General features: G+C 48.5%; 10 protein-coding genes across 10 annotated transcripts; 3 read left to right on the forward strand and 7 right to left on the reverse strand.

Moving 5' to 3' along the window:
* Nucleotides 1-8: 8 nt before the first annotated feature.
* BO87DRAFT_430845 (putative C6 transcription factor) lies at nucleotides 9-1718 on the reverse strand (the record flags this gene model as incomplete). Its single annotated transcript, XM_025627566.1, has 3 exons — nucleotides 9-618; nucleotides 666-955; nucleotides 1020-1718. The coding sequence occupies 3 exons, from the start codon at nucleotides 1716-1718 to the stop codon at nucleotides 9-11; spliced, it is 1599 nt and encodes a 532-aa protein (XP_025474656.1).
* Nucleotides 1719-2237: 519 nt separating this feature from the next.
* BO87DRAFT_380805 (FAD/NAD(P)-binding domain-containing protein) lies at nucleotides 2238-5317 on the reverse strand. Its single transcript, XM_025624378.1, has one exon. It carries the CDS (start codon nucleotides 4834-4836, stop codon nucleotides 2470-2472), a length of 2367 nt encoding a protein of 788 aa, XP_025474657.1. The 5' UTR covers nucleotides 4837-5317; the 3' UTR covers nucleotides 2238-2469.
* Nucleotides 5318-6132: 815 nt separating this feature from the next.
* Nucleotides 6133-6602, reverse strand: BO87DRAFT_197139 (uncharacterized protein). The gene has a single exon (XM_025618515.1). It carries the CDS (start codon nucleotides 6553-6555, stop codon nucleotides 6292-6294), a length of 264 nt encoding a protein of 87 aa, XP_025474658.1. The 5' UTR covers nucleotides 6556-6602; the 3' UTR covers nucleotides 6133-6291.
* A 500-nt stretch (nucleotides 6603-7102) lies between these two features.
* On the reverse strand, nucleotides 7103-8692 carry BO87DRAFT_380806 (monocarboxylate permease). Its single transcript, XM_025624379.1, has one exon. It carries the CDS (start codon nucleotides 8575-8577, stop codon nucleotides 7315-7317), a length of 1263 nt encoding a protein of 420 aa, XP_025474659.1. The 5' UTR covers nucleotides 8578-8692; the 3' UTR covers nucleotides 7103-7314.
* Nucleotides 8693-12233: 3541 nt separating this feature from the next.
* BO87DRAFT_369623 (cinnamoyl-CoA reductase) lies at nucleotides 12234-13739 on the forward strand (the record flags this gene model as incomplete). The annotated part of the gene is made up of 4 exons (XM_025621992.1): nucleotides 12234-13050; nucleotides 13118-13165; nucleotides 13226-13350; nucleotides 13371-13739. The coding sequence occupies exons 1-4, from the start codon at nucleotides 12519-12521 to the stop codon at nucleotides 13737-13739; spliced, it is 1074 nt and encodes a 357-aa protein (XP_025474660.1). The 5' UTR covers nucleotides 12234-12518.
* Nucleotides 13740-15068: 1329 nt separating this feature from the next.
* Nucleotides 15069-16388, forward strand: BO87DRAFT_449353 (polysaccharide lyase family 1 protein). The gene is made up of 2 exons (XM_025628354.1): nucleotides 15069-15878; nucleotides 15947-16388. Exons 1-2 carry the CDS (start codon nucleotides 15137-15139, stop codon nucleotides 16351-16353), a joined length of 1149 nt encoding a protein of 382 aa, XP_025474661.1. The 5' UTR covers nucleotides 15069-15136; the 3' UTR covers nucleotides 16354-16388.
* A 335-nt stretch (nucleotides 16389-16723) lies between these two features.
* BO87DRAFT_380808 (serine/threonine-protein kinase) lies at nucleotides 16724-18534 on the reverse strand. The gene is made up of 3 exons (XM_025624380.1): nucleotides 18175-18534; nucleotides 17532-18109; nucleotides 16724-17450 (listed from the first exon to the last, which is right to left on the reverse strand). Exons 1-3 carry the CDS (start codon nucleotides 18393-18395, stop codon nucleotides 16936-16938), a joined length of 1314 nt encoding a protein of 437 aa, XP_025474662.1. The 5' UTR covers nucleotides 18396-18534; the 3' UTR covers nucleotides 16724-16935.
* Nucleotides 18535-19238: 704 nt separating this feature from the next.
* Nucleotides 19239-19514, reverse strand: BO87DRAFT_320461 (uncharacterized protein; the record flags this gene model as incomplete). Its single annotated transcript, XM_025619897.1, has 2 exons — nucleotides 19239-19338; nucleotides 19390-19514. 2 exons carry the CDS (start codon nucleotides 19512-19514, stop codon nucleotides 19239-19241), a joined length of 225 nt encoding a protein of 74 aa, XP_025474663.1.
* A 1868-nt stretch (nucleotides 19515-21382) lies between these two features.
* On the reverse strand, nucleotides 21383-22595 carry BO87DRAFT_197238 (SDR family oxidoreductase). Its single transcript, XM_025618516.1, has one exon. It carries the CDS (start codon nucleotides 22421-22423, stop codon nucleotides 21545-21547), a length of 879 nt encoding a protein of 292 aa, XP_025474664.1. The 5' UTR covers nucleotides 22424-22595; the 3' UTR covers nucleotides 21383-21544.
* A 1258-nt stretch (nucleotides 22596-23853) lies between these two features.
* BO87DRAFT_345344 (uncharacterized protein) lies at nucleotides 23854-25799 on the forward strand. The gene is made up of 2 exons (XM_025620856.1): nucleotides 23854-24599; nucleotides 24679-25799. Exons 1-2 carry the CDS (start codon nucleotides 24184-24186, stop codon nucleotides 25565-25567), a joined length of 1305 nt encoding a protein of 434 aa, XP_025474665.1. The 5' UTR covers nucleotides 23854-24183; the 3' UTR covers nucleotides 25568-25799.
* The last annotated feature ends 1345 nt before the right edge of the window (nucleotides 25800-27144 follow it).

The raw sequence follows: 27144 nt of genomic DNA on the forward strand, positions 1-27144 counted from the left end.
TTAGTCGATTATAAGCCCGCACCTAGTCCCCATGGGAAATCATTTGCAGCTCCAGTGTTGTACCAGCCACATAGATCATCAATAGAGAGGACGGAAGCAGCCGGGCTTTTGTCGCGTTCCGATAAACTGTCGGTGGCTAGATTTGGATCCACCCCGTGCGCACCAAAGGCCAACGGGTCACTGGGTCCAAGCATAGCCTGATCATTGGGACCTTGTCCCAGTCCCAGGACACACCGAGCAATTGTCTGGATCTCGCCCACATTTCTCACTGTCCTCGGCCAGACTTCCCCAAGCACCTTGAGAGAGCCGAGCGCCATCCGGATCTGATCTCTTGCAATGGCGAGATCTTTCCCCTTGAGAAAAATACGGCAAGCGGAGAGCAGGGCCAGTATCCCCTCGCTGACCATACACGTGGTAAAAGGGGTGTGGTGGAATCTTGGGGCGGGTAAAGCCAGAAGACGGACCTGTGCCTCGACCGCCCGCAAGACCCGGAGGGTATGGACGTTTACTAGATCCGGCGTGGGGGTGTCCCGGGGAGGCTTCCGGGCACAGCTCGATACATTCTCGATAGCATTGAAATCGAGGGCCGACAATGGACGATGGAGGCCAACGGTGGATCTAGCTGGTGAGTGGCAGCATATGCGAGGAAGAAACGTGAAGCTTACACATGGATAAGCAGATGTGCTTGAAACAAGAGCTCATCAATGTCACCATTCGCCTTGATGACTTTTTTCTGCTCTGGCGGTAATAGTAGTCGCCATCCATCCAAGCCGCAATCGACCGCTTGGATCAGATGCATGGAGTCTTCCACGGTTGCCACTTTGGGGGTTATAGATATGGCGGACGCGGCGCACTGCACGGCACCAATGAGGTGTGCGAAAGAGGAGAAGTGGACATTATCGGAAATAAACTCGCGCTGATTGAATTCTTCAAGGGTTCTAGGTTGGGGAATGATCTTCAACCTGAAACGTAAGCCAACCCTGGTACTGGTGATTGGGGGAGAGAGTGTGTGCACTTACCCCCAACTCATAATCTGACTCGTCGCAGGGCAATTCAACGGTCGCATCAAGGTCCATGACCCTGAAATTCATCGTCCCCAAGGTGCCCGCGTAGTAGGCGTCTACAATGTACAGTGTCCACCAGGTCCGTCTCCAAGATTCCCTCAAGACCAGATCGACGGGTTCCTGGGACGCTGCGAATTCTCCCTTGAACATCTGCAAAGCAATGGCGATCTGAGCTGCCTGGTCCAATTGCGACAGCGCATCCACTTTGTAGTCATACCAGAACAAGGCTACGGAGTACAAGATTCGACACTGAACCTGAATCGGATCAGACGGCGATAAGTGGGAAAGGGCGGTTTCGATCGTGTCCTTGAGCGGGACCGACCATTCTCGCGCACTGTAGATATGTCCCATGAAACGCATAGCGGCAATCAACGGTGCAAGAGCATGCGCTTTGCGAGGTTCTTGACATAGTTCCACAAGATGATATCGTGGTGGGACAAACGGATGGCATACGTGGAAGTTCTTGTAGTAGGAGAGGATCAATAGGTCGTTTGCAATGTCCTCCGACCGGGAAAGGTGCTCTTCGGTGCTGCAGCCATCCAGATCGGCATTGGGCACGACGGACATGGGTGGAAGATCTACCGAGACAGATGAGATCGTACCCTGCACAAATGTAGATGTGCTGGCACCTTTTTGATGGCTGCCATGGCTCATGGGATAATCTGTCCTTTGTGGGTGTCGAGAGACGAGACCGCGCCGCGAAGGGGCGTAGCTGCACGGCTGGCCAACCTCACCACAGCGGGTGCAGCTCGGTCGCTTCCCATCACATTTGGCGTGCCGAGCGCGACAGGGCAAGCAAGCCAGCGATGAGCGTTTAGCCCGACGATTGTGCATAATTATAGTCGCCCCCTGGGAGACGCTGGCAGTATTGTCAAACGAGTTGATCGGTTGTTTTAGCCATTCGATATTTCCTGTCAGCGGAAGAGCAGGAAACACGCTAAGCTGTTTGTGGCAGTCGTATTCCGCGGAACATTACTATTCCGTGTCATTCTGGGGAAATTGACGCATTTATGCAATGTGCATGGGATCAACTTTTCTTGGGCTGGAGGGAGATGATACCCATGAAAAAAAGGTGTCTCATTTCAACATTTACAACCATCTCTCCAAATGGCAACCATTGATCATCTTGACGATGACTACACTAGTAAATCCGCGATATTGCCCTCTCTCGCCTCGGAATATATATATATACATTTATCTATATACATAAAATACACGATATCAATCTGACCACCCAAGCCCACAACGATGTGTGAGGAGAATAGTAATATGATATAGGACTAATATGTGGTAGATTAACAGACCTACAGCGGTGAATAGAAGTCTGTTGAGTTCAGATGTCATTCAACTGAGGGTACTTAAACGATGAGTCTTGCTTCGACACTACATCACCCCCCCTGAATACCTATGCATTTGAAACTACAACCCCTTGCTTCAAATACCATTCCTGCACCACTTTATCCAATTCTTTTCGCAGCACCTCTCTCTTTTCCGGGGGTGCAAATGACTCCACCAGCATTTTCACAACACTATCACCGTCCACCAGATCAATTCCCCGGTCACGACAATATTGCAACAACTCTTCCGCAGTGAGGTAGCTGTGACGGGAAGTATGACTAGTTCGATCCCACGAAACATCGCGCAATGGCTTTCCTCGACTCAGCAACTGAATCGCATCAAGGACTATCTGCACTCCAAGCGCATACTCCTTGTCCACACCTGTCAGTATGGCAGCGGAGTGCCCGAGTGGAGAGGTCCGTCTATCAATTACATCCCCCAGTTCACTGTCCTCACGGAGGTATCGGAGGGTATACCCGAATTGGGCTCCAACTTTCTTGTTGCCCCAGGGTGCCGAGAGGACGCCGCCATCCAAATATAGCATATGATGCGACGACGAGGAAAAGTAATCAATGACACCCTGGTTGAGCACGTCGCCGCATGGCAGCGATATGCCTACGTCGATGAAGTGCTTTTGCAACATCTTGGCAACGGAGGTACCCTTCGAGTCTGGGATTTCTTGCACAAAAACCCCATATGTCGACTGCATCTGCCCAACCGTCATGTGCCGTGTGCCCTTAGAACCGTGTTCCTCGAGCCTGGGACTGAGGTGTTTGCGGAAAAGCTCGCGTTCGAAGAATGCAAGCTTGCGCAAATCGAAAGGCCCACTATCAGGCGCCGCCATGGGGGGTGTCTCCGTGCTGGATGTCAGGAAGAGGAAAGGCATGTGGCCCTCGGCCAGAAGCCGGGGAACCAGGTCACTGGCCATCAGGTGCGAGGCCACGTCTAAGCCGAGAAAGATCGCGATGTGTGAAGGTTTGGCAGGGGGCTCCCCGACCAGTGCGTCGGCAATGCGAGCCGCGTGGGCGGCCGTTCGATCGATGGCGCTGACATAGAAATGCGTGCCGCGTGTCAGCGAGCCCATCGTGTATAGGCCGGGGGTTGATGCACAGAGGGTGTCAAAGTCGACGTCAACCCCACCCATCGGGTGCGGCGTGAATAATCCCTTTTGGACAGCGGATTGGACGAGCGGCGATGGAATTCGATCAAGATGGCTCTCTTGCCCAGTCGCTTCGATCACGTAGGATGCTTCTATGGGGCCAGCGGTAGTCTGAGCAATGAAGGTGCCTTCATTGTCATCCCAGTAGACAGCCTCTCCTGCAACCACACTAAGTTGGGAGCTTTCCATCAGACTGAGGATTTTCTGGGCGTTCTGCACGGGCATCCCGTGGCGGTATCGCATCCAGGGAGTGAAGAATTTGGCCATGAAGAGTTGTTGGCTTTCCAGCGGTAAACAGTGCCAGTAACGCTCGATAACTGGGGCAGTGTGGCGAAGGACAGTTTGCCAATGAACATTCCCTTCTTGTGCCGCGCACAGGTCTACCCGTAGTTCGGCCTTTGGTGAGGCATGCTTCTGTATCCAGGTCCAATCACCGTTGTTCACACCGTCAATCTCATCCATAAGGGTGGTTGTGAGTTTGACAAGACCTTCCGCTGGGTTCGATTCAAGCTCGCGGGCCAAGGTATGAAGGGTGTAACGGCGCGGGAAAGGTTCAGGCTCGCCTTGGACTTTGGCAAGGCGGCCACTGCGCGACATGAAGGTCATCGGGCCCGTGTGGCCGTTCTTAGAGAGATACAGCGCAGCGTCAACAGCGGAGAGCCTTGATCCGATGATGAGGACAGGGGCATCAGTAGGGATGGACTGTAGTTGAGAAGTCGGCCACGGGCTGGGAAAGAAGCCCGGTTGATCAAGTAGGTGCGTGTTGAGGGTAGAGGTGAAATTTCCCAGCGCCAATACAACAGATTGGGCAGAAAGATGGCTCCCACTTGTCAGTGTCAAAGCGAAGGTCCCATCATCATGACGGTCAATGTCCGATACATCGTCTTGGATGAGTGAGATCTCCAAGCCCATCTGTTGGGCTTGCGAGAGTATCTCAGACCACATCGCCTCCAGGTACTCCCCATATTGACTTCGGGAGGGAAAGGGACCATTGGATAGCTCGCTTCTCCATCTGGTAAAATGCTTGGGGTCGTTATAATATAGACCCATTGTGTCCGTGTGCATATTCAGGATGGTACCGGTACAAGCGGCAGAGTATGCGAGCCCTGGGCCAGGAGGCGAGGCTTTCTCGACGACGGTGATGGGAGGAAGTTTCTTGCCATTCTTAGCATGTTCAATCAAGCGAAGAAGGACTGCTATGCCACTGGCGCCAGCGCCTACTATGACAATGTCTTCGGTAGAGGAAGTGGCAACCGAGGATAACGATGAGCCCATTGTGAAATGTCAGGTACGAGTGATTCTTCAATTACTGAGAAAGATGACTATACAAATTCCCTCGTGAAGAAAGTATTTATCTCTCCCAGGTCTGAGAACAGGATGTTGGATAGCCAATCAATCTACTAGAACGGGTTGTTCCCGAACAGGACAGACGATGAGGGCTATTCTTAGCTTAAGCTGCACGCCCATTCCACAATCACCTTCAAGCTCCCTCAAAACTCCATCTCACGGTATAATCACATTATACAGCTGACCACAAGAGCCAAGATCCCTTCGTCCGAGCACAATGTGGCTGTCAGGTCGTGGGCATCTGCAACATGCATGGGGCTCGAAGGCCACCCCCTCATCCTTGAGCTCCGCTGCCGGTCTATATTGACAAGCGGTAAGCTGATGAAGAATCAGAAATGAATTCGCAATGAATGCGTCACCAATGCATGCCGATTTTCCTCTCATGATGAGAACATGGAATGCCGAGCACGAGTAACCCTTTTGAAAGAAGGAAACCCTGCCGAGCGGGATGATGCTGGCGGCAATAACAACTCGTATTACAAAATCAAATCCCATAATCACCATGACGCCAGACGCAATTCTGCTCAGCGACTGGTGGACTTTCCTACACGACACCCGGGTACGCTCTCTGCCGGACTACAATGTAACCCTCTATTGTTTGACTCGGGATGCGCGCCGGGCAGGATGTATGTGGTTGAATCCATTGTGTGTGAGCATACAGCACTTACACGCAACAAAAATGGGCCCTATAGAGGTAACAAAGGAATGGTAATCCAGGGCGTTAGACAGGCTCACGTGGCTGGCCTCGGTACTACGCATCGGCACAGATAGAAGAGGCTAATCTAGGACCCTATTTTGTGAAAGGAAGACGGCAAGGTGCTAAGCCAGGAACATGCTATGATGCAGTTGTCAGAAGATGCATTCGAAACATTTATACGCCCAAGCGGCCACAGGAAATCTATTGCGGGTGGTCGCTATACGGCAGAACTGGTCCTGTCCCATGCTTGCACAGAGTATAGCCATACTGTCATCCGGCCACCTAATATCGGTTTCAAAATCAATACATGAAATTGAGTTGGATTCATCAACTGCGATCCTTCCGACATCGAGTATGAGGCCCCGCATAATCAAGACTGAGAACCAGTATTGGCACAGCCCTACCTGAGGGCCCAGTCTAGGCTTCTTCAATCCTGCAGAAGTGCTTTCTTGGCAAGCTGGGAAAACAGCATTGTCTATTAGCCTGAAGTTCGGGTCTAGAACAGGTGCAGATCGTCGGTCCTCCTCAAACTCCGAACCAACAAGATCGGGCCCGTGAGTGCTGCACAGAGCTGGTCAGTTTCCACCCTAGTGCTTGGCCAGCCTGCCTTGCATAAAATGCTGCTTTGCTCGGATTAGACCTTCACATCCGGATGTAGCCGCGGTCGGGGTGAGCGAGAGGGCGAGCTAAGCCAATACAAGAAGCACGGAGAAGTGACCTAGTGCAGTGGGTGTTGACAAAAATAGATAGACTGTAGCGTAACTAAGCATGAACGGACAAATGCGGGATATTGCCCGTCTGTCCAAAAAATGGTTTCCCATCTTCAATTCATCAACGCCAAGAAACGCACAGTCGTTAAATTTAGATTTTCGTGGACACAGAAAAAAACCCTGTGTATACGTCGTGCCAATCTTCAGCGCTTTTGGAGAGAGCAACAAACGGGTGAGCATTTAGACAATATTTTGCGTTTTAACACATCACTCGTTAGGTAAATGAGCAACATCCCTACATCCCTTCGCCCGTTATGGGCTGCTTACGCGAAATCCCAATGAGACCTGTGTCAGCGGAGGGCTTTTTTTCGATTGAGGTATTAGCAATATTTGGTTAGTTACGTGCTAGCGTCTACGGATTGTTGCCTAGTCAGGCACGCCATAAACTCCTGTGCATGCGAGTAGCATCAAATTGATTCGTGTGGCAAGGGCCATTGATGATTGGCCTTTCTCGTCTTCATCTGGCCTTCCCCTCATGCACGGGAGAAAATGCAGCTACACAGATGAGGGGAAAAGATCGGGGAGATGCAGTCGGGGTGCAGATCTCACAGGGCAACAACGTCCTCCGCATGGGTCAGTCACGCATCTCATTTAAAGCCCGGGATGACCATGATGCCAAGGAGAAGTCGCGACTTGGCGGCCGGGGTGAAATCCTTTGGGGAATCCTTCAGGAAGCCTGGACGACTAGAGGGAGCGGAATTTGGGAGGAAATGAATCGGATGACGGGCTTCAACAGAACTGAGCACGACTTCGTAGGTTATGTTGTCGTTTAGTTGATTCTCTAGTCTACTACGGTGTTTCTTCGGCCAGAACCTGTAGATACACGCTTTTGCTCCTATTCTTTGTCTCACTTTCTCTCTCTCTCACTCCCTCTCTCGGCCTGCCAAGCCTTCTCATAAACAAGCTCACCGGGTTCCCTTTGTTCTCAAACCTAACCAATCACACCTTGACTAGAATACGCCAGCCCACCTTGGCTGTTCGCGCACCGAGAAGTACCAAGGACCCCAGCAAGATGGCCACGCCCGCCCACATCTGCGCTCCAATGTAACCATGTGCCTTGGCAACGAGGGCACCGCCCAATGGTGGCCCTGTCAGACACGCGAAACTGACTATAGTGAAGCCCATGCCGATCCGTGTTCCAGCCCTACTCAGGTCCGTAATCAAGCTTGACAGCGTCGGCGGCCACATGCCTTGTAGTCCATTGGCGCAAAAACCGTACAACACTGCAAAGATGTACAGCCCCGCAGAATAGTGGACCGCCGCCCAACAGAGCATCAACACACCGGCGGCCACCGCCAAGGGGATGATAGTATTGAGCGGGCCCAGGTGAAAGGACGCTAAATATGCGGGGACCAACCGGCCCACGACGGCCGCGCCGTTCAAGACAATGATCAGGTTCGTCGATTCGGAGTAGCTGAAGCCAATCACTGTACGTCCAAAGGCTCCCAAGTAGTACACGGCGAAATACATGCCCCAAAAATTGAGCCAAATGCCCACAATAAAGAGCGTGTACACGGGATCACGAAAGGCAGCCAGCTCCACCAGGGGCCCGGACTTGCGCGGCGGGAGTCGTGTCTGTAGGAGACCTATGGCTGGTAAGCTGGTGGCGAGCATGACGAATCCCACCACACGCATCGTCCAGCCAAACCCCAGCGTCGGGAGTAAGCCCTTCACCAATCCCGGAAATACCATTCCCCCTGTCCCGCTGCCGACTAGGGCAAATGCCACGGCAAAGACGCGTCGTTGATCAAAGTACGTGGCCACGAGGCCCATGGTCGGGCAGAACTGTAAGCCACTTCCCAGTCCCGTGCAGAGTCCTTGGGCGAGGGTGAGCTGCCAGTAGCTTGTCGCGAGCGAGGTCATGAAGACCCCCAGCACCTGCAGGAGAACGCCGGCGCAGAAGACGGGACGGAATAGGCCAGCGTCGAGGGCGCGTCCAGAAAAGGTGCCGACAAAGAAGATGAGAAAGATTTGAATGGACCCCACCCACGAGATGGCGGACTCAGACACCCCAAGCTCGTTCTGGTAGTAGGATTGGAAGATGCCGAAGCTGGCTAGGTAGCCCCAGGTGTTGAAGCATACCAGGTGGCCCATGACAGACTGGGTCCATGCCTTCAGCCCCCCATCGGGTGGTGGTTTGACTTGGGAAGGGGAAAGAGGGATCTGAGCTTGGGATACATCATCGCTACTGGTTTTCGTCATGATGGAATTCCCGAGCAGTACAGCAGGTGTGCACGATTTCAAGATGCAGAGCAGTGTAAAATAATGAGACGTCTTTTAGACGCTATTTCAACTTGCCAGTGGGGTCCTGTGTATGCCGTTATTGGACTGAAGCGCTACATTGTCCTAAATGGACCAGCTCCTACCTCTTTCCGCCCTTCGCGCTACAGGATAATAACCGAGGGGGTGTAGGGAGTGATAGGCGGGCCCCGGCCGTTACCCCGAAATATCCTTGAACGCATACGCAGTACTAGAATGCATAAGCAATCTCGGCCGAGTAGGTGTGATGTTTGGGGGGCTTGGGTGTTGCTATGGTCGTCATGACTCTGGGTCTGAATTCTTTCAACTTCCTACCGGTACCTCGGGGTTCTGTGGTCATCTCGGAATGGCACATATTCTTGGAGATGACGAATCTCACACCATTAAGAGAGGCCTATGTCTGATCGTAGCTGACGGGTTCTGCTACTTTGGTTATCCCAAAACGATAAAATGTATGTAGTCATCCAATGATTGCGCCATGCCGGGAAGGCCGTCCTGCGCCGATCTTGTACGTATTTCGTATGCAAGCGCCAGCCTGCACGCATCTCGAAATTTCCTTCAGCGACCTCAATTGAGGCCAATAGGCTAATACAAGGACCAAGCGGCATGCGATCTGCCGAGGATCTGGTGGGTTCCTCTTTTGCCCCACAAGCATTTTGCTACTAGCCTATTCCAATTCTTGGCCTGAGACCTCATCAAGCAGTACCGAATACCTAATATGTGTAGGTCGGCATCAATCGCAGGCTTCTAGCAAGAGCATGTACGGCCTAAACATTCCAAAAATGGTGACTTATGGATTGGAGTACGAAGTTCAATCAAGTGATAGTCAGGGCTGGTTCTTGACCCTGTTAGCATTTCCGCAAGTGCTGTGGCTGTTGCAGGTTCGGCCAAATTAACATATGGGCCCCATACTCAATATCATTTGACCTTCTTTCTTTCTGACACCAGCCAGTTTACCCACAAGAGCAATAGAAGCATATGGTGCTTGGAAATTCAAATCCAATAACAGTCCCGCAAGTGACATTGACCATCTGTTATCGGTCTTTTTTTTTCCTTCACCAGCTGCCGGCGCCAACCCTATCTGACTGGTTTTCTCATATGATTTCTTCTTCCATGTAGTAGATTATGAGACGATATATCTGTCTCGCTGACACTATCACCGAAGCTGTGCGAGTACTTTGCTCTCATGGTAAAGTCATCCGTCGATTGGCTGCTAATATGATTACTGGGCCAGGAAAACTGCAATTAAATTCGCAACGAACAGACCGAGCGGACTGCACCAGTACATAGGGTTCGTACATATTGAAAACTAATTTCCGTTGCGAAGGCGATATTTTGCCATATTATATACCGTGGCTCCAGCAGATACTTAGATGAAGTTGATCGGAGGCGCTACCGCCACACCAGCCAGGCTTCCTCCACACCGGCCTTTGCTCATGCCACACCCTCCGCCTACCATATAAGGTAAGGCCCCAACTATTTGAGGTGACGCTGCGTCCATTCAAGGGGCTTGGTCTCTACAACAAGCAGAAGCCTACCGCCTGCTACTTTTACGGGTTTTGTTCTTGAAGCACGGCTTCAGCACCTTAGGCAATAACCTTCCGGATTAAGAAGGCAGCAATGGATATTAAGGAGACAATACCCTAAAGGAAACGGACCTTGACTTCGAAGATAGGCGGAGGGGGTGGAAGAAGCCTGGCTGGTGTGGCAGTAGCGCCTCCCATGTTGCTGAGAGAAGAAATTTCACGGAAGCAAGGAAGTAGACTTTTAGGGACAGAAAAGCCCCGGAAACTATCGCAGCATGAATTCTGTCATCTTTATATCGTTTCTCACTACTTTATCCTTCTCCGCAGCAGTCCAAAAATGCAATTCATGAAGCTGGGCAATAGGCTCGAATGACTAATAGTTTCAGGCCAAACTGTAAATCGAGCCAAGTTCTTGAAGTAATTGTAGTACGAGCCACTTAACCAGTATTTGTTCGAAGCACTGTTGATTTCTTATTTACACATATTCTTCGGAAATAACAGAATCGTCACTTTATGTTGGACAGTAATCTCTGGGTCGCTAGTCTGACTAGACGCGATATATCGTTTTTGGTCTAGCAATTAGTGCGCCGACGCTTTATTTCACATTAAAGAAACATCTTCACCCCTATCCCATCCACTGACCGAAATATAATTGCAAAATCTTATCACTGCGATGATTTAGGCCTATATGGACACTACATCACTGCAAGATCATATTCCCGCGTCAATTACCGTAGCCTGTGATTGAGTGAAACCATTCTTACCCAGACTTTGACGAGCAAACTTCGAATACATCACTGATAAAGGCTCAAAACATTCACGTACGGAGGATACATATGCTAAGGTTACATCTCAATCATATCTATCGCCAAATGCGCAGTGTGTCAAATTCACAGCCCAGTCTGCAGAATTGAACATGTAAGGAGTTTTCCACACTCAGTTATCTAATTTAGGGCACCCCAACTCACGTCTGTACATTGCGTCGACTTCGGAGATGAACGCTCGGTTTCGTGAGACTGGTTCAGAGCTCAGTGGGTTTCGGTGAGACGCATTCATTGCCATATGTCAGCTGGTACGAGCTTGAATATCAATGTCCATCGTACGTCCAGTATATATAGCCTTGGAACATCAAGAACAAGAAAACCCTTACTACCGGTGCTTACTGCCATAGGCGTCAGGAAAGAATGCCACGCATGACATGGCTCCACTGTCGTCCATCGATCATTCACGATAGGATGTCTGTCATGGACTACCGATGTCATTAGCCCCTCGAGTCGTTCAAGTCACGGTGGATGCGAATAGTATAACAGCTGTTCGGCCAGCATTGTAAGTAAATTGTTGTGTCGGATATGAGCATTAAGCCAGGTCTATGATCCCCCAGAAGCCAACTATCTCGTCATTATCGGACCATGTAGCCTTTAATTGCGCGCAGAAGAACTCCCCGGTGAGAAACTGCACCACAATGGGTTACTGCAGCTCGGGCATACTATTATTATTAAATCACTTGACTTTGGATTGGGCTGATCTTTACGAATATCCTGCTCTTATTGAAGACAATAATACTCGTAAAAGCAACAAAGCAATCTGTTAGGTACATTAATCTAGGTATTAGCGCCATGGAGGCCAACTACATATAAATGTTCTTAGTTGTATAGATCAGGAGGTATGCCTCTTTCCGGGCGAAGCTCATGTTGTGTATTTTCGCAGTTGATGATTCTATTATATGTAAGTGTTACTGCTAGGTTCTCACTCCGTGGTTGGCTTATGAATTTGGCCTATCGCTGTACTACTGACTACAAACCCGTTATATATCCCTTGCCTAATATACGAGACAAGTTTAATATACTGTACTATGTGTTCAAACGTAAGCTGAGGCAGAATCACTTTGCATCACCAAGAAGTTTTATCGGCAGTGATTCGCTTACTCGCATCCGACCTGCTCACCACATCCTCGGCAAGGCTAGTCCGGTACTAGTAACTAATTCGTGTGCGGATATATGAGTAAGCAGCATTATTATCGTCTCCCCAGGTTCCGTGGAAAATCGGTGTCATTCATATAATTTCAGGCAGTAGATTGCCTTGTCCACAACCAAATCGCTCCCTGGTTGGTCTCAAGGTGGGGCTTACCCGCACATCCAACATGCTGGCCTCGATATATACACAGTCTGTTCCGTAATTCCGACCGCGCTTGATTTCCATTTACTTTACAATGACTGGCCAAATCATCCTATCCCACATGCGAAGGCTGAGCCGTGTATGGCCTCGAAACTTCTCGATCGCAACTGTCCCTCCAGGATTACACCCACTATTGACCGCGAAATCACACAAATATTCTAGCCAAACATCTGTCTCTCAACCATGACAACATCGACCACCACCCCCCGCACTATCGCTCTACTGGGCGCAACGGGCAACCAAGAGAGCGGAGTCGTCCGTGCCTTATTACAGAAAAGCCCGCATCACCCAGCCTCGTTCACCGTTCGTGCTGTGACACGGGATCCCAGCTCCCCCCAAGCAGAACGACTTCGCGCCGTCTATCCAGAAGAAGAAGTCTCTGGCCGACTACAGCTCGTGCCTGGCAACGTCTATGACGTCACAAGCCTAGAGCGTGCCTTCGACGGGGTCTGGGGCGTGTTTGCAGTCAAAAATAATCGTCTCCTCGGGCAAATGATTGAAACCGAAGAGGACCTCGAGCATGAGCTGGTAGCGGGAAGGAATATCGTGGCTGCCGCCAAAGTATCTGGGGTGCGTCATTTTGTGATCAGCAGTCTACCCAATCTGGCGGACGCGAGCAAGGGACAATTTCAAAAGGTATTCCATTTCGACCATAAATATCAAATTGAGCAACTCGCAAAGAGCGAATTGACTGCCGTGACGGCTTTGCGGCCTGGTGAGTAGCTCATTCCGAGAGGATCCGATGTGCCTGGACTTAGGCTTACTTGATGTGCCGCGCGAAGGGCTGTTTTACACGAATGTACAATGGGTGCAATACTGCCGGCGAAACGGTAGGTGTATCCATGTTCACAGGTAACATTGCGGCAATACTAATCATCGTCGTTGTGTAGAAAACGGGATCGTCCGTTTTTGTCCGCCGGTTCCCGGGAACAAAACCGCAGATTGGACCGATCCAAGATATGATATCGGCATATATGCAGCTGGCACGTTGGACCCAATACCACAATCTACCCTCGTTATATCTTACGGTAGTAGCTAACGGCCGCCGAAAAAATAAAAGTGTTCTCTCTTGGGCCTGAAAAGACGGCCTCTAAAGTATATCCAGTGGTCAGCTCTAAGATGCGCTTTGCTGATCTTCCGGCCATTTTTTCGACCGTGCGATATCAACCGGCAATTTTCGATCCTATCAGTCCAGATGATTGGGGTGCCACAGTCGCAAGGACGGTTGGGAAGGGGTATGAAGAGGACATCAGGCAGATGATGGAATGGATTGCTGTTGCGCCAGATGAGAAAATTTGCTATGGGACCATGACCCCCCAGGAGGATTGCTCCGGGGCGGATCTTGGAGTGCGGGCTAGTACATTCGAGGAGTGGTTGAGGAGGTCAGGATGGCAAGGACTATGAAGTTCTGTCCTTCAACTGGATCTTTGGCGCAATGAAGGTCATGATCAGCCGATATCTAGTTATGGATTCGCTCTGTAGTATAGATGACTATGCTTCCTTGAGTCCGGACTTGTCCACTCTAGGAGTGTTTTAGCAAACCGGAGTAATTATAGCTCCCGAGTGAGCAATATATTTACAGACAACGGACCACATGAATCGTAGCATTGGCACCGGGTTGGATTCCGAAAAAAGGATAATAGCCCGATATGACGGCGCATGTGGAACGGCGAGGAAGGAGATCATCGCTCTATTTTCCCGGGTTGGATGGGGTGTCCGACTGTCTGCCGGCGTTGACCGGGACAACATCAGGGGTGGGTTGTGAACTGTGGCACTGGGACACATACATTCCCCACAGGAGCTTTCTAGGTACATCTTGGCACATATGGGGCTTCTGTAGAGTACGGATTTCGTGTAGTGGTCTCCTGCTGCTCAAAGTTTCCTCCAGTCTTTCAATTAGAAATATCATCTTGCAAGTGTTTGTACCCGACGGCTCATGTGTGTATGCTCAGAGATAACGATATGAAGAGATTGGTAACCGGACGAATGCCAAAATCAAGCGCCCGAAAGTCTGATCAGTTAACAAAGCAAAGGAGTTCTTGTTGGATCGCATGAGCAATGCTCAAACAACTAAACGCCGCTAGGTTTGATATGGCGCTGAGCCGGTCAGTTCGGTAAGGGTCCCTGCTTGGCGCCCCGCTGACCGTCACGGCATATACTACAGAACCATCCTATCTTTACTACGATCGGAGCATACTGATTATGTGTTGTTGATCGAACCTTTTTCGAGTAATTTTCCGGAGGAACTAGTCGAGGGGGAACAGAAACTTCTGCATCAATAATATACGTCGAGCTCAATGCGGAATGGGGTTCCTTTGGTTGAAAACGTCCGGACTGGACACCTTCCGTGCCGAGTGGGGGCTTCGATGAGACACGGGGTTTCGGGGACTCGACACGAGGGATCCGGTGTTTAGCACGGAGCATTGTCCGCATCGTGCTGCAACCCCCGATGCTATTTTGGTTGACACTCTGTGACTGGCCGGAAATTACAGTGACATAAAATCATTCCTGGGAGTTGATATGTTTAGTGAAGAACACATGCCCACTTGCTACAATCCTGTTGGTGGATCTAACCCGAACACCCTATCAAAGATTTGTGCGGGAAATGACAGGATATACGGCCAGCGGATGATGTTTTCAATATAGCAGGTCAAGGCAAACAGTCCCCCAAATCCGCGGATGTGAATTGTATCCCCTCGGCAATCTAGTAGCATAAATACATTGTAAGGACCTCTGCCCACAGCTACTCACATAGTCAACCTCAAGAAATCAATTTTCTGTTCCTACACCGCGCTTTTAATATGAGGCCCGACCTTCCGTCCACCATTATGGCCTTGATGGCCTTCGCGCACCATTCCAAGGCAGCGCAGTCTTCCATTGTCTCTGGGAGTGCCCCCGGCTTCGCGGCGGGCGTGACGGGAGGAGGCGACGCGACTCCTGTCTATCCAACAACGATCGACGAGCTGAAAGAGTACCTCACCTCTTCTTCGCCCCAAAACATTGTGATCGAGGGCACCTTCGACTTTGTGGGTTCTGAGGGCACCAAAACCTATGAGGCCTGTAACATTTATGATTGCACTCCCGATAACGGCGGACAGGCCATTCTTAATACACTTGGTGGATGTGGTGACACCTCAACCTATGACGTGACCATCGACGTTGCAGGGTACGAGGGCATCAATGTCGCCTCAGACAAAACTCTGGTCGGCAAAGGAACAGGTGCTGTGCTGAATGGTAAGGGCCTGCGGTTCGTGGGCGTCTCCAACATCATCATTCAGAACATCGAGATCACCAACCTCAACCCGAAATATGTCTGGGGAGGCGATGCCCTTACATTCTCCGACACCAACCAGATTTGGATCGACCATGTCACCACTTCATCCCTAGGTCGCCAGCACTACAGCTTTGGACAAGAGAGCGACAATGCCATTACAATCTCCAACAGCTTTATCAACGGGAAGACCGACTACTCTGCTACCTGTGATGGACACACGTACTGGGGCCTCGAGTTGGTCGGCTCCAGTGACCTCATCACTTTTTACAGTGAGTCTAAAATGGCTGGATCTGCAACCCAGTAATCGAACCTGGAGATGAACTAATGGCAAATTCAGAGAACTACGTCTACTACACTTCCGGCCGCAGTCCCGCCCTCAGTGGTAATACACTCTTCCACGCAGTCAACAATGTCTGGGCCGATAACAGCGGACACGCCATTGAAGGCACCGACAACGGAATGGGACTCTTTGAAGGCAATTGGTTCAACAATGTGCCCACGATTGTACAGAGCGGCTTTGTCGGCCAGCTGTTCAGCTCCGAGTCAGCCGATCTAAGCCAATGCGAGACGTACTTGGGAAGAGACTGCGTCACCAATGCTTACACCAGCTCTGGTTCTTTCGACTACGATGACGATGGATTCTTTGTCGACTTTGAAAATTTGACCATTGCTTCGGCTGCATCCGCATCTTCGATTGAGAGTAGCGTCCCTTCGAACGCTGGTAATACTCTGAGCAGCACGTAAGCTGCGCCACAGTGTGTAACATGGGTGAAGAATACGGCACCCGTTGGGTTCAAAGGATACTCTCATTTGCTAAGAAACAGCATAGCTTAATTAGGTACAGTAGCTATGCGAATTATAATAAAGGGAAGTTGTCCTTAGTGCGGGTATTCTCCAAAGACGTAGTTTGCACTGAGAAGTGAGAATAGTGCACCTCGTGTGATGTGTGTTGGAGAAGTGATCAGCAGCTCCCACAAAGACCTATCCGCTCTTTTAAGTAGCGTACAGAGAGTAGCAATACTACAATGCTACGTTTACTCAGTAACCAACAACCGCCACGAGGAAGGAGGGCTCATACCAAGACTGTGAGTACACTGGCAAAAGTTTGGTAGGTGAATGTTTCCGAGCATACAAAGAATACCGACTACGCGTTCCCACGCCCAATGAAACAGAGCTTAGCTGTGGGCTTCGTATGCCCGCTCGGAGCTTCCTTTAAGTAGTGTCTGCGCTCTAATACAAGAAATGAAACACCACAATAGATGAACTAGAAACGGGAAGGGAGAAGAACAGCAGAGACAAGTATTATCCGTCAATGAGTCCCTTCTATTACACGCGCCCAACATCAATGTTGCGGAACCATGGATGAGACAATATCTCGGCAGGAGATGGCCTCTTTGCAGGATCATACTGTAAAATCCATCGAATGAGTCCCTTCACTTCGTCGGCTTCCTTCGAATCAATATCTGGCTCCGTCGAGTCGAACTGCTCCTCCATGGATATCTGATCCACCAAAAGTGGTTCCTCTTCCGGACCGACTCCTCCGATTTGACAATTAAACAGCTTCCTCTCAGGCGTAAAGTAAAGCGAGGAGGTCTTCCAATGAATGAATAAATCATCAGGAAGGGCGCCGAGCCGTTCTGTAAGGGAGAGGAGATGATCATCATCTTCATATTCGGATCCTGGGACGCAGAAGAGCGGCTCTCCAGTGATAAGCTCAAAAATAAGGCAGCCGAAACTCCAAATATCAAGCGTGTTATTAACGGCTCCAGTCAGGATAAGCTCGGGAGCCCGAAGGCCAAGGGGAGTGACGGGTTTTTCTGGGGGCTTTGAAAAGAAATATGCTGTTCATGATAGGCAAGAATGAGTACAAGTAATAATCGTAAGGAGGATAGAATGAATATTGGAATCAAAGTGGGACTGACCGCCGCCCATATCGGACAATTTGACTTTAAAGCCTTCAGCGTAATGTGTGAAGGGCGACAGAGGCTGCGCAACGCAAAGATACCGAGGCGCCCATTTATCTTGCCTGCCGTCTAGCCTCTGTACCGGGGGCGAGATCGACTCAACTTCTACATTTTCCTCTTGCCGGAGCTCTTCTTCCGGTGTTGAGTTGAGATATTTCACAGTGAAGAGGATATTTCCTGGCTGAAAATCTCCATGCGCAATACCATTCCGATGCAAGAATGCTAGAGCTTCCAATGATTGCTTCAGGATACTTTTCGCCATCCATGGCGGATAGCGTACCTTCATTCCAAACATTCGAGGTTTAAACTGGGGTAGCTCCTCGACCATAGAGTTCACACTCGGACCCATAGGCTCAAATACAAGGCATTTGTGAACGCCATTGGGACCGTGGTGCTCAAATTCGTCTAGCAATCGCGTGACATGGCTGGCAGCTTCTGTCGGTGCCGTTTCGGTGATATGCCGTAGGATGTGTAGCTCAGCTGTCGAGTCAGGCAGTTGGGCCACAAGGATCTTTAGAGCGACGTATCCACCATTTCTGAGAGGGGGTGAGTACCGGCCATTTGAAACGCCGCAGGGAAAGAACGCAACTGAAGAACTTACTCGATGTCACAGGCGAGCCACACCGTTGAGTATGATCCCTCGCCGAGCTTCCGGATGACCTTGTACTGGCCATTTTTGAAGACATCCCCGAGAATGACGGGGTGATAACCACCTGGGTGGTAATCCTCGACCCACTCACAGGGTAGTGTGATGGTCTCGAATCTCCACTCATCATCTGTTACCGCCCTTGATGGGGGTGTGGGAGGAGGGGAGATACTCATGTTCGCGACGGAAAATCGGTGCACTGAAACTGCCGAGCGTAATTTACTTATAAGCCAGGGTTGCAATGGTGTTTTCCAAACCACCGATAGGAAATGAATAGTTGGACCTAAGCAGCGTTGGGCAGCGCCTCGGGCGTACATTTATAGCCGTTTGGTTTGGTCGAGCCCTGTTGTGCAACGCGCCTTATGGGCGCGTAGTACTTGTTTCAATTGCCGCCCGTCGTCCGATATTGACGAATTAACGACGGCTTACTAATACCATACAGGAGCGCATCTGTCACCTGTAAGGTAATGTAACTGACATTCGCACGGTCCATACAAAAACCCAAGCCATGCTCCTATCGATACTAAGTGTAAGCACTGTCTTTGTCGGAGCGACTAATGGATGTTGTCTTCGTTATCCAGACACCCGTCGCTTCCAGTCGAGAAACAAGAAGACCTTTTTTGGGAGGCACTATCGCCTTATTTGAAGTCATCTTGTTTTCACTCTGTTTTCACGCACGAGGCGCTCCTAAACATGACATTTTAAATGCCTGGTAATTCTGTGATCTCGGAAAGGTCGTCCACAGTAAATAACATTAGACGGAAGCAGCTTGAATTGAGGTACGCAAATCTTAACTACATTTCTTCAACGCATACAGGAGGAAAGAACAGCGACTAAACGCATGCAGTATGACAATGATGACATATCCGTGGACAAAATGATTGCTCAAGCAGGAGAATACCGGTTGATCGCTTCTTGATATGGCGAATCGTGGATTGCTTGATGTCTCGACGAAAGTCTGGCTCTCCCAGAGTATCAAAACCTTCCACGACTGACCACTTCTTTCTGCCCCGGTCCACTCAGACAATATGGCGTCGGCCAACACGGGCACCGGCAGCATTGTAGTAATCGACGGTACAGTGCGTTCGTTTGTCGCTTCGACTGGTGTGCCAACCGTTGCTATAACTCGAATTAGTAGCTTTCTCGCTATGATGGATGTACCTGACCTACACAATCGTAGCTGTTACAGCCATGGGAGGTGCTTGGGTGGTGACCAAGTTTATGATCCTCGCCCTCTCCCGAAGATTCTTCCCATACATGTTTGAAGGAACGAAGAAAACATTGCTGGCATCCATGATGCAAAGGGAATAATAGCAGGTGTTTGAAACAGAGTTGAGTAGAGCACAAGGACAGTCTGTAGATGGATGTAGGTGATAGGATAATGGAATAAATATGTGCAGAGGCTGTACAGTGGGCAGGTCATTGATTCCGCCCAATTTATATCAACACCTCCTGCCATATCCTCACCAGGTTGTCACCATTTAGTCGCCTCGATGATCCATACACCACCCTACATGGTGTAGGCGATGGGGAGGCATAGGCGCTGTATTCCTGGCGTTTGTTCAAGCTCTGTAGGATTGGATGAGACAAGCACTTTACTGAACCGGCTTGTTGCTTTTAAAGGCACGATAACAACCATCATGATAGTCGTAGGGGTAGGGCGTCTACTGTAACATTGTGGCTATCATGGTGGTTGTTATTGCCCTTGTGAAGGCGTCCGTGATCAATCCCGTCCAAGATATAGGTTTCCGTGCGCTACCAATTCTATAAACTAGGTCACAGCCTCGTGCCGGGCGCAGACAGAAATCGCATACGTGCAAGCGCGTGTTATATGGGAAAAAAAAAAAAAAAAAAAGGAAACAACCCCGATAGTGCACAGGTATTAGTCCTGTCGTAGTTTGGACTAAAGAGCAGCCATACCAAGTAGTAAGTAACAATGATGAGGGTCAGTAGCACAGCAAGGCTTAGAGAAACAATCGGCAGAGCATACTTAGAGTAGTAATAATCCAGGCACAAAGTAGACATGATTGTTCACAGTCGATGATTGGCTCACAGCATTGGACCTTTTCTGTACTATCACTGCAACCCCGCACGCCAAGAGATAACTAGTTGGTTTAAAACTTTATGGAAGTCGTGCGCAGGAAATAACATGGAATATGAAAGTATTATTGGTCCATAAAGCAACATAACAAAATCCATCGTGTAGCACTAACGCGTCAGGTCCAACAGGCTAGTAATATTTAAATTTAGTATTGTAATACGGACTGTAGAGCAATCCCCTCCACCTTCGGTATAAGACACACCTGATAGACTGAGTTGGGTCAGAATATCACATACCTAACCAAGAATGAGTGGTCAATTATAAAATAGTTCCTTGCTAGCATAAGGAAGTTTTTGGTGGAAGGATTCTACGAATGATGACAAACTTGGAGTATTAATGTTTTGAAAGAGGAGGGATGCTAATGCTGCCCAAAACATAATCAATGGAAATCCCATGAATTTTGCGCCAATGATTGAGATTACAGGCGCATAACGATTGGACAGTATACTGACCATAGCGTTAATCACCTCTAGCAGCCTTTGAGTTATTTTTAGGCACCGTACATAGCTGGGTAACTCTACGTAAGTTCTGAACTTAATCAGATGATAGTCTTTGCGCCAATGCATTCCTGTCGGCGCTTAATACTGATAACAATTTCCTTCATTAACTTTGGGAGTTCCAGGCCAGATTCTGAAAATTCAAAAGTGTTTCTTATTCCAAACTGCGGCCCCATGTACTCCGTGCTGGAATGACGTCTAAAGGGGGATGGCCGAGACCATAGTCTAGTCGGAGCATATGGTGACTGGCATAACAGCAGGCCCTATTGCTAGACGCCTGGTTTAATAATATCCGTAGTCCCATCGAGCTCAAGGCTATTGTAGTGGGAGCTCGCAATAGGAGGACATCATACACGTCTGGGTAATAACGTATGCACCCCCATCTTCAGTCTTACTTCATTACATGGATGAATATACTAATTAAGTGGATTTATCATATAAAAAGACAGCGGAAACTTTCAATCCCGGTTTGTATAGTTTTTGACATGTCACTCCTATGAAGGAGATGTACGAAGAATAAATAATGACTAACCATGATATACCCTACGATAATGGTTACTTTATGGCGAAGTATTCAAGTGGCCTTGCCACACGGTACGAAGGATATAACTGAGAATAATAAGCCTTTGCCCTATCCCATTCACCGTAAGCTGTTTGGACCGGCGAGAAATATCTTTTAATCCCTCTTTAACTCAATGTTCATGTCCATCTCTCACTATATTGTTTTTCAAGACGTCGATCGCCGCTGCTGGACTCTTTTCTCGATTATGTCCAGCCCTACCATTTTCTTCATTATGCGATCGAAGAACCCCAATGGGAGAATGTTACCCAGCCTCACCAACGTCGAGAACTTGCCTCGCCAGATCCAATACGCAGGGCTGCGTTTGCTGAGTTCTTGCACAACCTGGCGCGCCCATGTCTCAGGATCAGTATCACCAGAATCATCTGAGTTATCCATGGCTTGTTCAACGATCTCCTTGGCAATATTGAAGAGCGAATTTGGCGGCAACTCGGGACGTGGCGCATTGACGTGAAAATTGGATCGGACAGCACCCGTTAGCAAGTTGATGACTCTAATATTCCACGGTTGGAGCTCTAATCGTAGATTCTCCGTGAAGCTAGCTGCTGCTGCCTTGGAAGCATTGTATACACCTGCAAAGGGGCCTGTAGCTGCAATGGTTCCAGAAAGAGAGCCATGGTTAATGAGCAGGGCGCCGCCTTCACGAGTTGAGAGCATGAGAAGTGGAAGGAATGCCCGCGTCACACTGATAATAGACCAGACATTAAGCTCGAAAAGATCACGCCCCTTTTGGATGTCGATATCCATGACTGGCATTGAGTATCCAGCGCCCGCATTATTGACCAGCGCATCAAGTGATCCGCCGGTCAGCTCGCTAACCTCAGCAACGCACTTGCGGATGGAGTCGTCAGACAGGGTGTCGAGATGGAGTATTTCAAGGCCCGACTTCTTGGCCTCTTTGAGCTTGGACAGATTTCGAGCTGTGGCAATGACGCGCCACCCGGCAGCGTGAAATTGGAGGGCAAGGTGCGAGCCAAGACCGCCATCAGAGCAGCCGGTAATGAGGACAGTATGCTTTTTGGACATCGTTCTGTAGGGGAGGGGAAGTACCGGGAAATTTCAACAAGTTGAAGGCAATGTTGGAAGAACCGAACTAAGAGCAGCATATATAGCGCCATTTAGCTTCCTAGTACAGGCCAACGGTAGTCGGTACTTAGAAGAAGACAAAGAAGTGATGTTAAACTGGAGATTACGAGTAGCGCGACATTTAAAACAATAAAGGACTACAACTTGAACATCGTGAGCAAATGAGCTAACTTACTTGGATTGACAAAAGCTTCGGGTCAATGTGGGTGGCGGAAAGAATCAGACCGCCTTGCTATTGTTCTTTCGCCCTCAATATGGGTGACAAGCCACAGTTCTCCTACCCCCTGTATTGGCTTGACATGGCCCCTTTCTTCGCCGCTAACGTGCTTGTAGCAGGGTTTTGTTCTAGTTTTATCCATGGTAATCCTCACTCAGCCGGATAAGTTAAAATTCGAAAATGTCAGTTCGAGCAGCTATTAGAGATGTTTGGTCAGCTGTAAGACTGGATCAAACTAATATGAAAGGGTTCAATAATTAACTCCTTGGACTGGCGAGGGGCCAAATTGTATAGTTAGTAGATGTTGTTATGAATCAGGTTCCTATATCCCAGGCGTTACATGGTATCTTAGGAACCCGGGACTACTGATGTTAAATGCGTGAGGTTCACACTAGCCATATATTAGCACTAAAGTCACGTGAAGACGGTATACCTCGCAATACCTCGGGTGTATCAACGTGACGAAAACCATGAAACAATGTCTTGTCGGCACAGGCAAGTCAACAATGGCTCATGCCATGGCTCGTAGCCTTATCGCCCAGGATCATGTCCGGGCCTGATCCACGATTATTGCTGCCCAAATCTTGCGCAAGACTGCCGGGCAGTGGCTGAGCATATTTCAAACGCCATCGAAGCCAACCCCGATATCGCCTCAATCTCAGGAAACCTATCCTGTAAGGATCGTTGCCATTATTTGCTGCCCTCTGCTCTGCGCTAGCAGGGATCATTTGCTGGCCATGTGGTTATGGTAGTCGTGTATTGTTAGCTTTTGAGATGGCACCCCAATATATTCAATGGTCATATCAATCAATCTCCTTTTCCACTTGGTTGACTTTTCACATCAGCGTCCTTAACAGCTGCTGCCGTGGCTGGAATTGTAGTTGGAAGCTTGGCGAGTCTTTCTTGAGCTGGTCATTGAAGCCTGCCCCGTAAGCTTGGAAGATGATTAGTTAATTGTGTTTTTAGACATCTTACAAGAGGCTACAATTACCGACGACAAGTAGTATTGATGCCATTGGATGAACTTTTGTCGCTAGTCTCCACAGGCGGCTCGCCATGTGACCGCCTTCGCTCCCGACATACGCAGCCAGGAATTTCGAAATCTCACGGACGCGCCCGCACTAGTCTTGCGGGCAATACGTAACAGCCATCGGACAAATGCACACTGCCTCCCCACGAAGCCGATCGTTTGAGCAGCCGCCGCCGCCGCCCCACCCCGACCACCTTGGAACCCCTTCGCCCACCACAGAGCAGCAGTTGGTATTTGAACACGGCGCTTACAGCCTGACCAGGTGATGCTGCATTGAAGTGATAAAAGCCCATCTAGCCCCCAGGAATATCCCATTCATCTACAATCCTAAAATCCTTACATAGACTGCCTCTGTGTGGACTTTTGATCTCGCCTTGTTCCTCTAAACTAGTTCACCTTTTGTCTTGGTGCTTTGCACAGTCAGTCAAGCTATACCACTGCACACAGATAACCATGGCGGAACCAATCGGACTCGCCTCTGGATTACTTGCCTTGGCAACTTTCGCATTTCAGGGCACTGTCTCGCTTTATGAGACGGTGAACAGCTTCCGTTCGCACCCAAAGCGTGTGCGCGAGCTTCTCGACGAGCTGGAAGCTTTGAGGGCTGTGTTGGCGCCCCTTATTGAGCTAGTTGAATCGAACTCTGATGCAGACCTCTCAGCCTTAGATCTGCCGTTACTTCGTTGTGGCAATGCCTGCAAGGAGTTTCAGCAGGAGTTGGTGCGGTGCGCGTCAAGATCGAGCAACAATCGGACTAGCTTCCGTGACTGGGCAAGAATCACATACTTGGGTGATAATATCGATGATTTCCGTCACTTGTTGGCAGGGTATAAGGCCACAATTAATATTGCCCTAACTGATGCAACTCTGTAAGCCATCCCCACCCCAACGGCATGGGTATCTTATCAAACTTCTTCTCCGTGGTCATGTTTTCTGATTCCGCACCAGACGCAAATCGGCGGTCGCTATTGAGAGCATTGAGAACTATGAGGCTCTGATTCAGGATGCAAAAGAGGACCTGGGAGCCCGACTCGAGAGTATAGATCAAAAGCTGGAGCAGCTGGCTGAAAAGGACGGAACTCTATCCGATCCGGATGCAGCCGAACTGTACTCCCTGAAGGAGGAGCGCCGGAGTACAGAGAAATGCCTTCAGATTTGCGCCCAATTATCAAATCATATCGACCAGATCCAGCTGCTATCCGACGACACGAGCCCAGCTGGAGGATCTGAGATGGCTGATTCGTCGCCCGAGACTGTCACGAACAAAGGCTTACAGGAATGTAAAAGGAGCCTTATTGCAACAACTGCCAAGCTGGAAAAGCATATGCAGGAGGTGATGGATCAAATTCTTGCCAAATCTAAAAGTAGAATCTCCTCTGACGAAGATACCCAAGTTTTATCGCGGCTACGCGATGAGTGGGAAGCTGCTCGGCAGTGTCTTGATATATGCTCTCATGCTGATAGCAATTTCAAGGAGTCCGTCAGTGTTATCGAAAATTATGGTACTGGAGACGCTCTTCAGTTCATGGTCTCCGCGAATGGGAAGGTTCTCCATGGGAAAAACCGAGGAATGGGCTGGAGGAGCAGACAAGTAGGAGGCTATATGAGCAACGGAACAATACAGCAGCTATCGCGAGATCTCACTGTTGCGCATCCTATTTCTCTGAGAGCCGATAATAAGCCTTCCTCGAAGACCAGCCTTATGCCAGATGCAAGTGATGTGGCGGATTATCAAACAATGCCTGAGTTCAGTGAACGGTATGGGCGGGGCTTTACCCTAAGCCCAACTCTCAAGCCAGAAACGAACACAACGTTCCGCAGCATGAGCAGGGAGTGAATAAAATCAGAGGCGGCAAAAATATAAGCTTTACCAGAAAGCAGTATTTCATATTGTCAGTGAACACTCCCTAGATTCTGATTCCTTTCTTCACAGAATTACGAATTTTGGTCTAGAGAATACAATATTTCCATTTATATATGATAGTCATCATGATACTTATATATTAGGCTGCAAGTGTCAACGTTGTCTCTATGTACTAGCGGCATTGTATCCTTGGGTCACTGTAACTATGAGAAATTGGCTTATCAATACCTGTAGGATCGTGTTGGCGACCTCACTTGGTAAATGCCAATTAATAACTAGTAGGTTTTTTTTTGGCATAACATAAATTCTGGACGGCCCATATGGTTGGGCAGTCCATTCTGCAATGAATAATATACAAAAGTTCCTCCTACCTTAGACCCGATATCTCAGCCATTAGAAGCCTAGGAGACTTCAATCATGCTTGGTATATATATTTCAAGAAAATGAAAAACTATCGGAATAATTGCAATATTTATTATAGCCACATCGACAAGTTGGTTGATAAACAACCTACATTATCTTATATCTATATTATGTGTCAAACGGCGCTCTACACCAGAGGGGTAATGACATTGCAGTACAATGCTATTAGGGTGCGGGAATCCCAAATACTTTAATCCACTCTGATTAATCAGATTTCTGGCAAAGGGGGGTGCAATGCTATTATATTCCTAATTACAATACTATTATATTTTGGGAAGATTTTCTGTTAAAATTCTAATATGTTTGAACTGTGCCATTTATTTAGTATCCTTTTAATTTTCAGCAGTATTACTATACTGGTAGAGTAGATAATTATATTTAAATTTAGTAAGTAAATAAAGAAAAATATTTTTGTTGGGGTGATCTCCGGGAGTCCTATACCAGAGGGGTAATGACATTGCAGTGTAATGCTATTAGGGTGCAGGAACTCCAAATACTTTAATCTACTCTGATTAGTCAGATTTCTGGACAAGAGGGGTGCAATACTATTATATTCCTGACTGTAATACTATTATATTTTAGAAAGATTTTCTGTTAAAATTCTAATATGTTTGAACTGTGCCATTTATTTAGTATTCTTTTAATTTTCAACAGTATTACTATACTGGTAGAGTAGATAACCACATTTAAATCTAGTAAGTTAGTGAAGAAATATTTTTTATTAAGGTAATATTTTTCTATTACCTGTCTGTATAAATTATTAGTAAGCTTAGTCAAGATATATATATATATATATAATATATAACTACCCTCTGCAGCCCAATTCTCTCTTTTAATCTTATTTTTATCTTATAGTAATCCCACCTATCCCATATTTTTTTTTTTCTACTTGATTTAGCCACTCGAAATACATGATAAAGTCTAGTAATGCTAAAACTAAATCTCTTTTTTATATATATTATCCCCTGTGTTTTCTTATATGCCGTGACTGTTAATATAGAGTATAGTTAAATGAGATTTATAGATATCTTAATACTAAATATACAAAGTAATTTATATCCAGTAAACAGCAGTCAATAACATCCCTTATCTAGAAATAGGATAATATTATATTTATTAGTACTGAA

This window comes from Aspergillus neoniger (assembly GCF_003184625.1).
Source record: "Aspergillus neoniger CBS 115656 unplaced genomic scaffold BO87scaffold_53, whole genome shotgun sequence".
Taxonomy (NCBI): Eukaryota; Fungi; Ascomycota; class Eurotiomycetes; order Eurotiales; family Aspergillaceae; genus Aspergillus; species Aspergillus neoniger.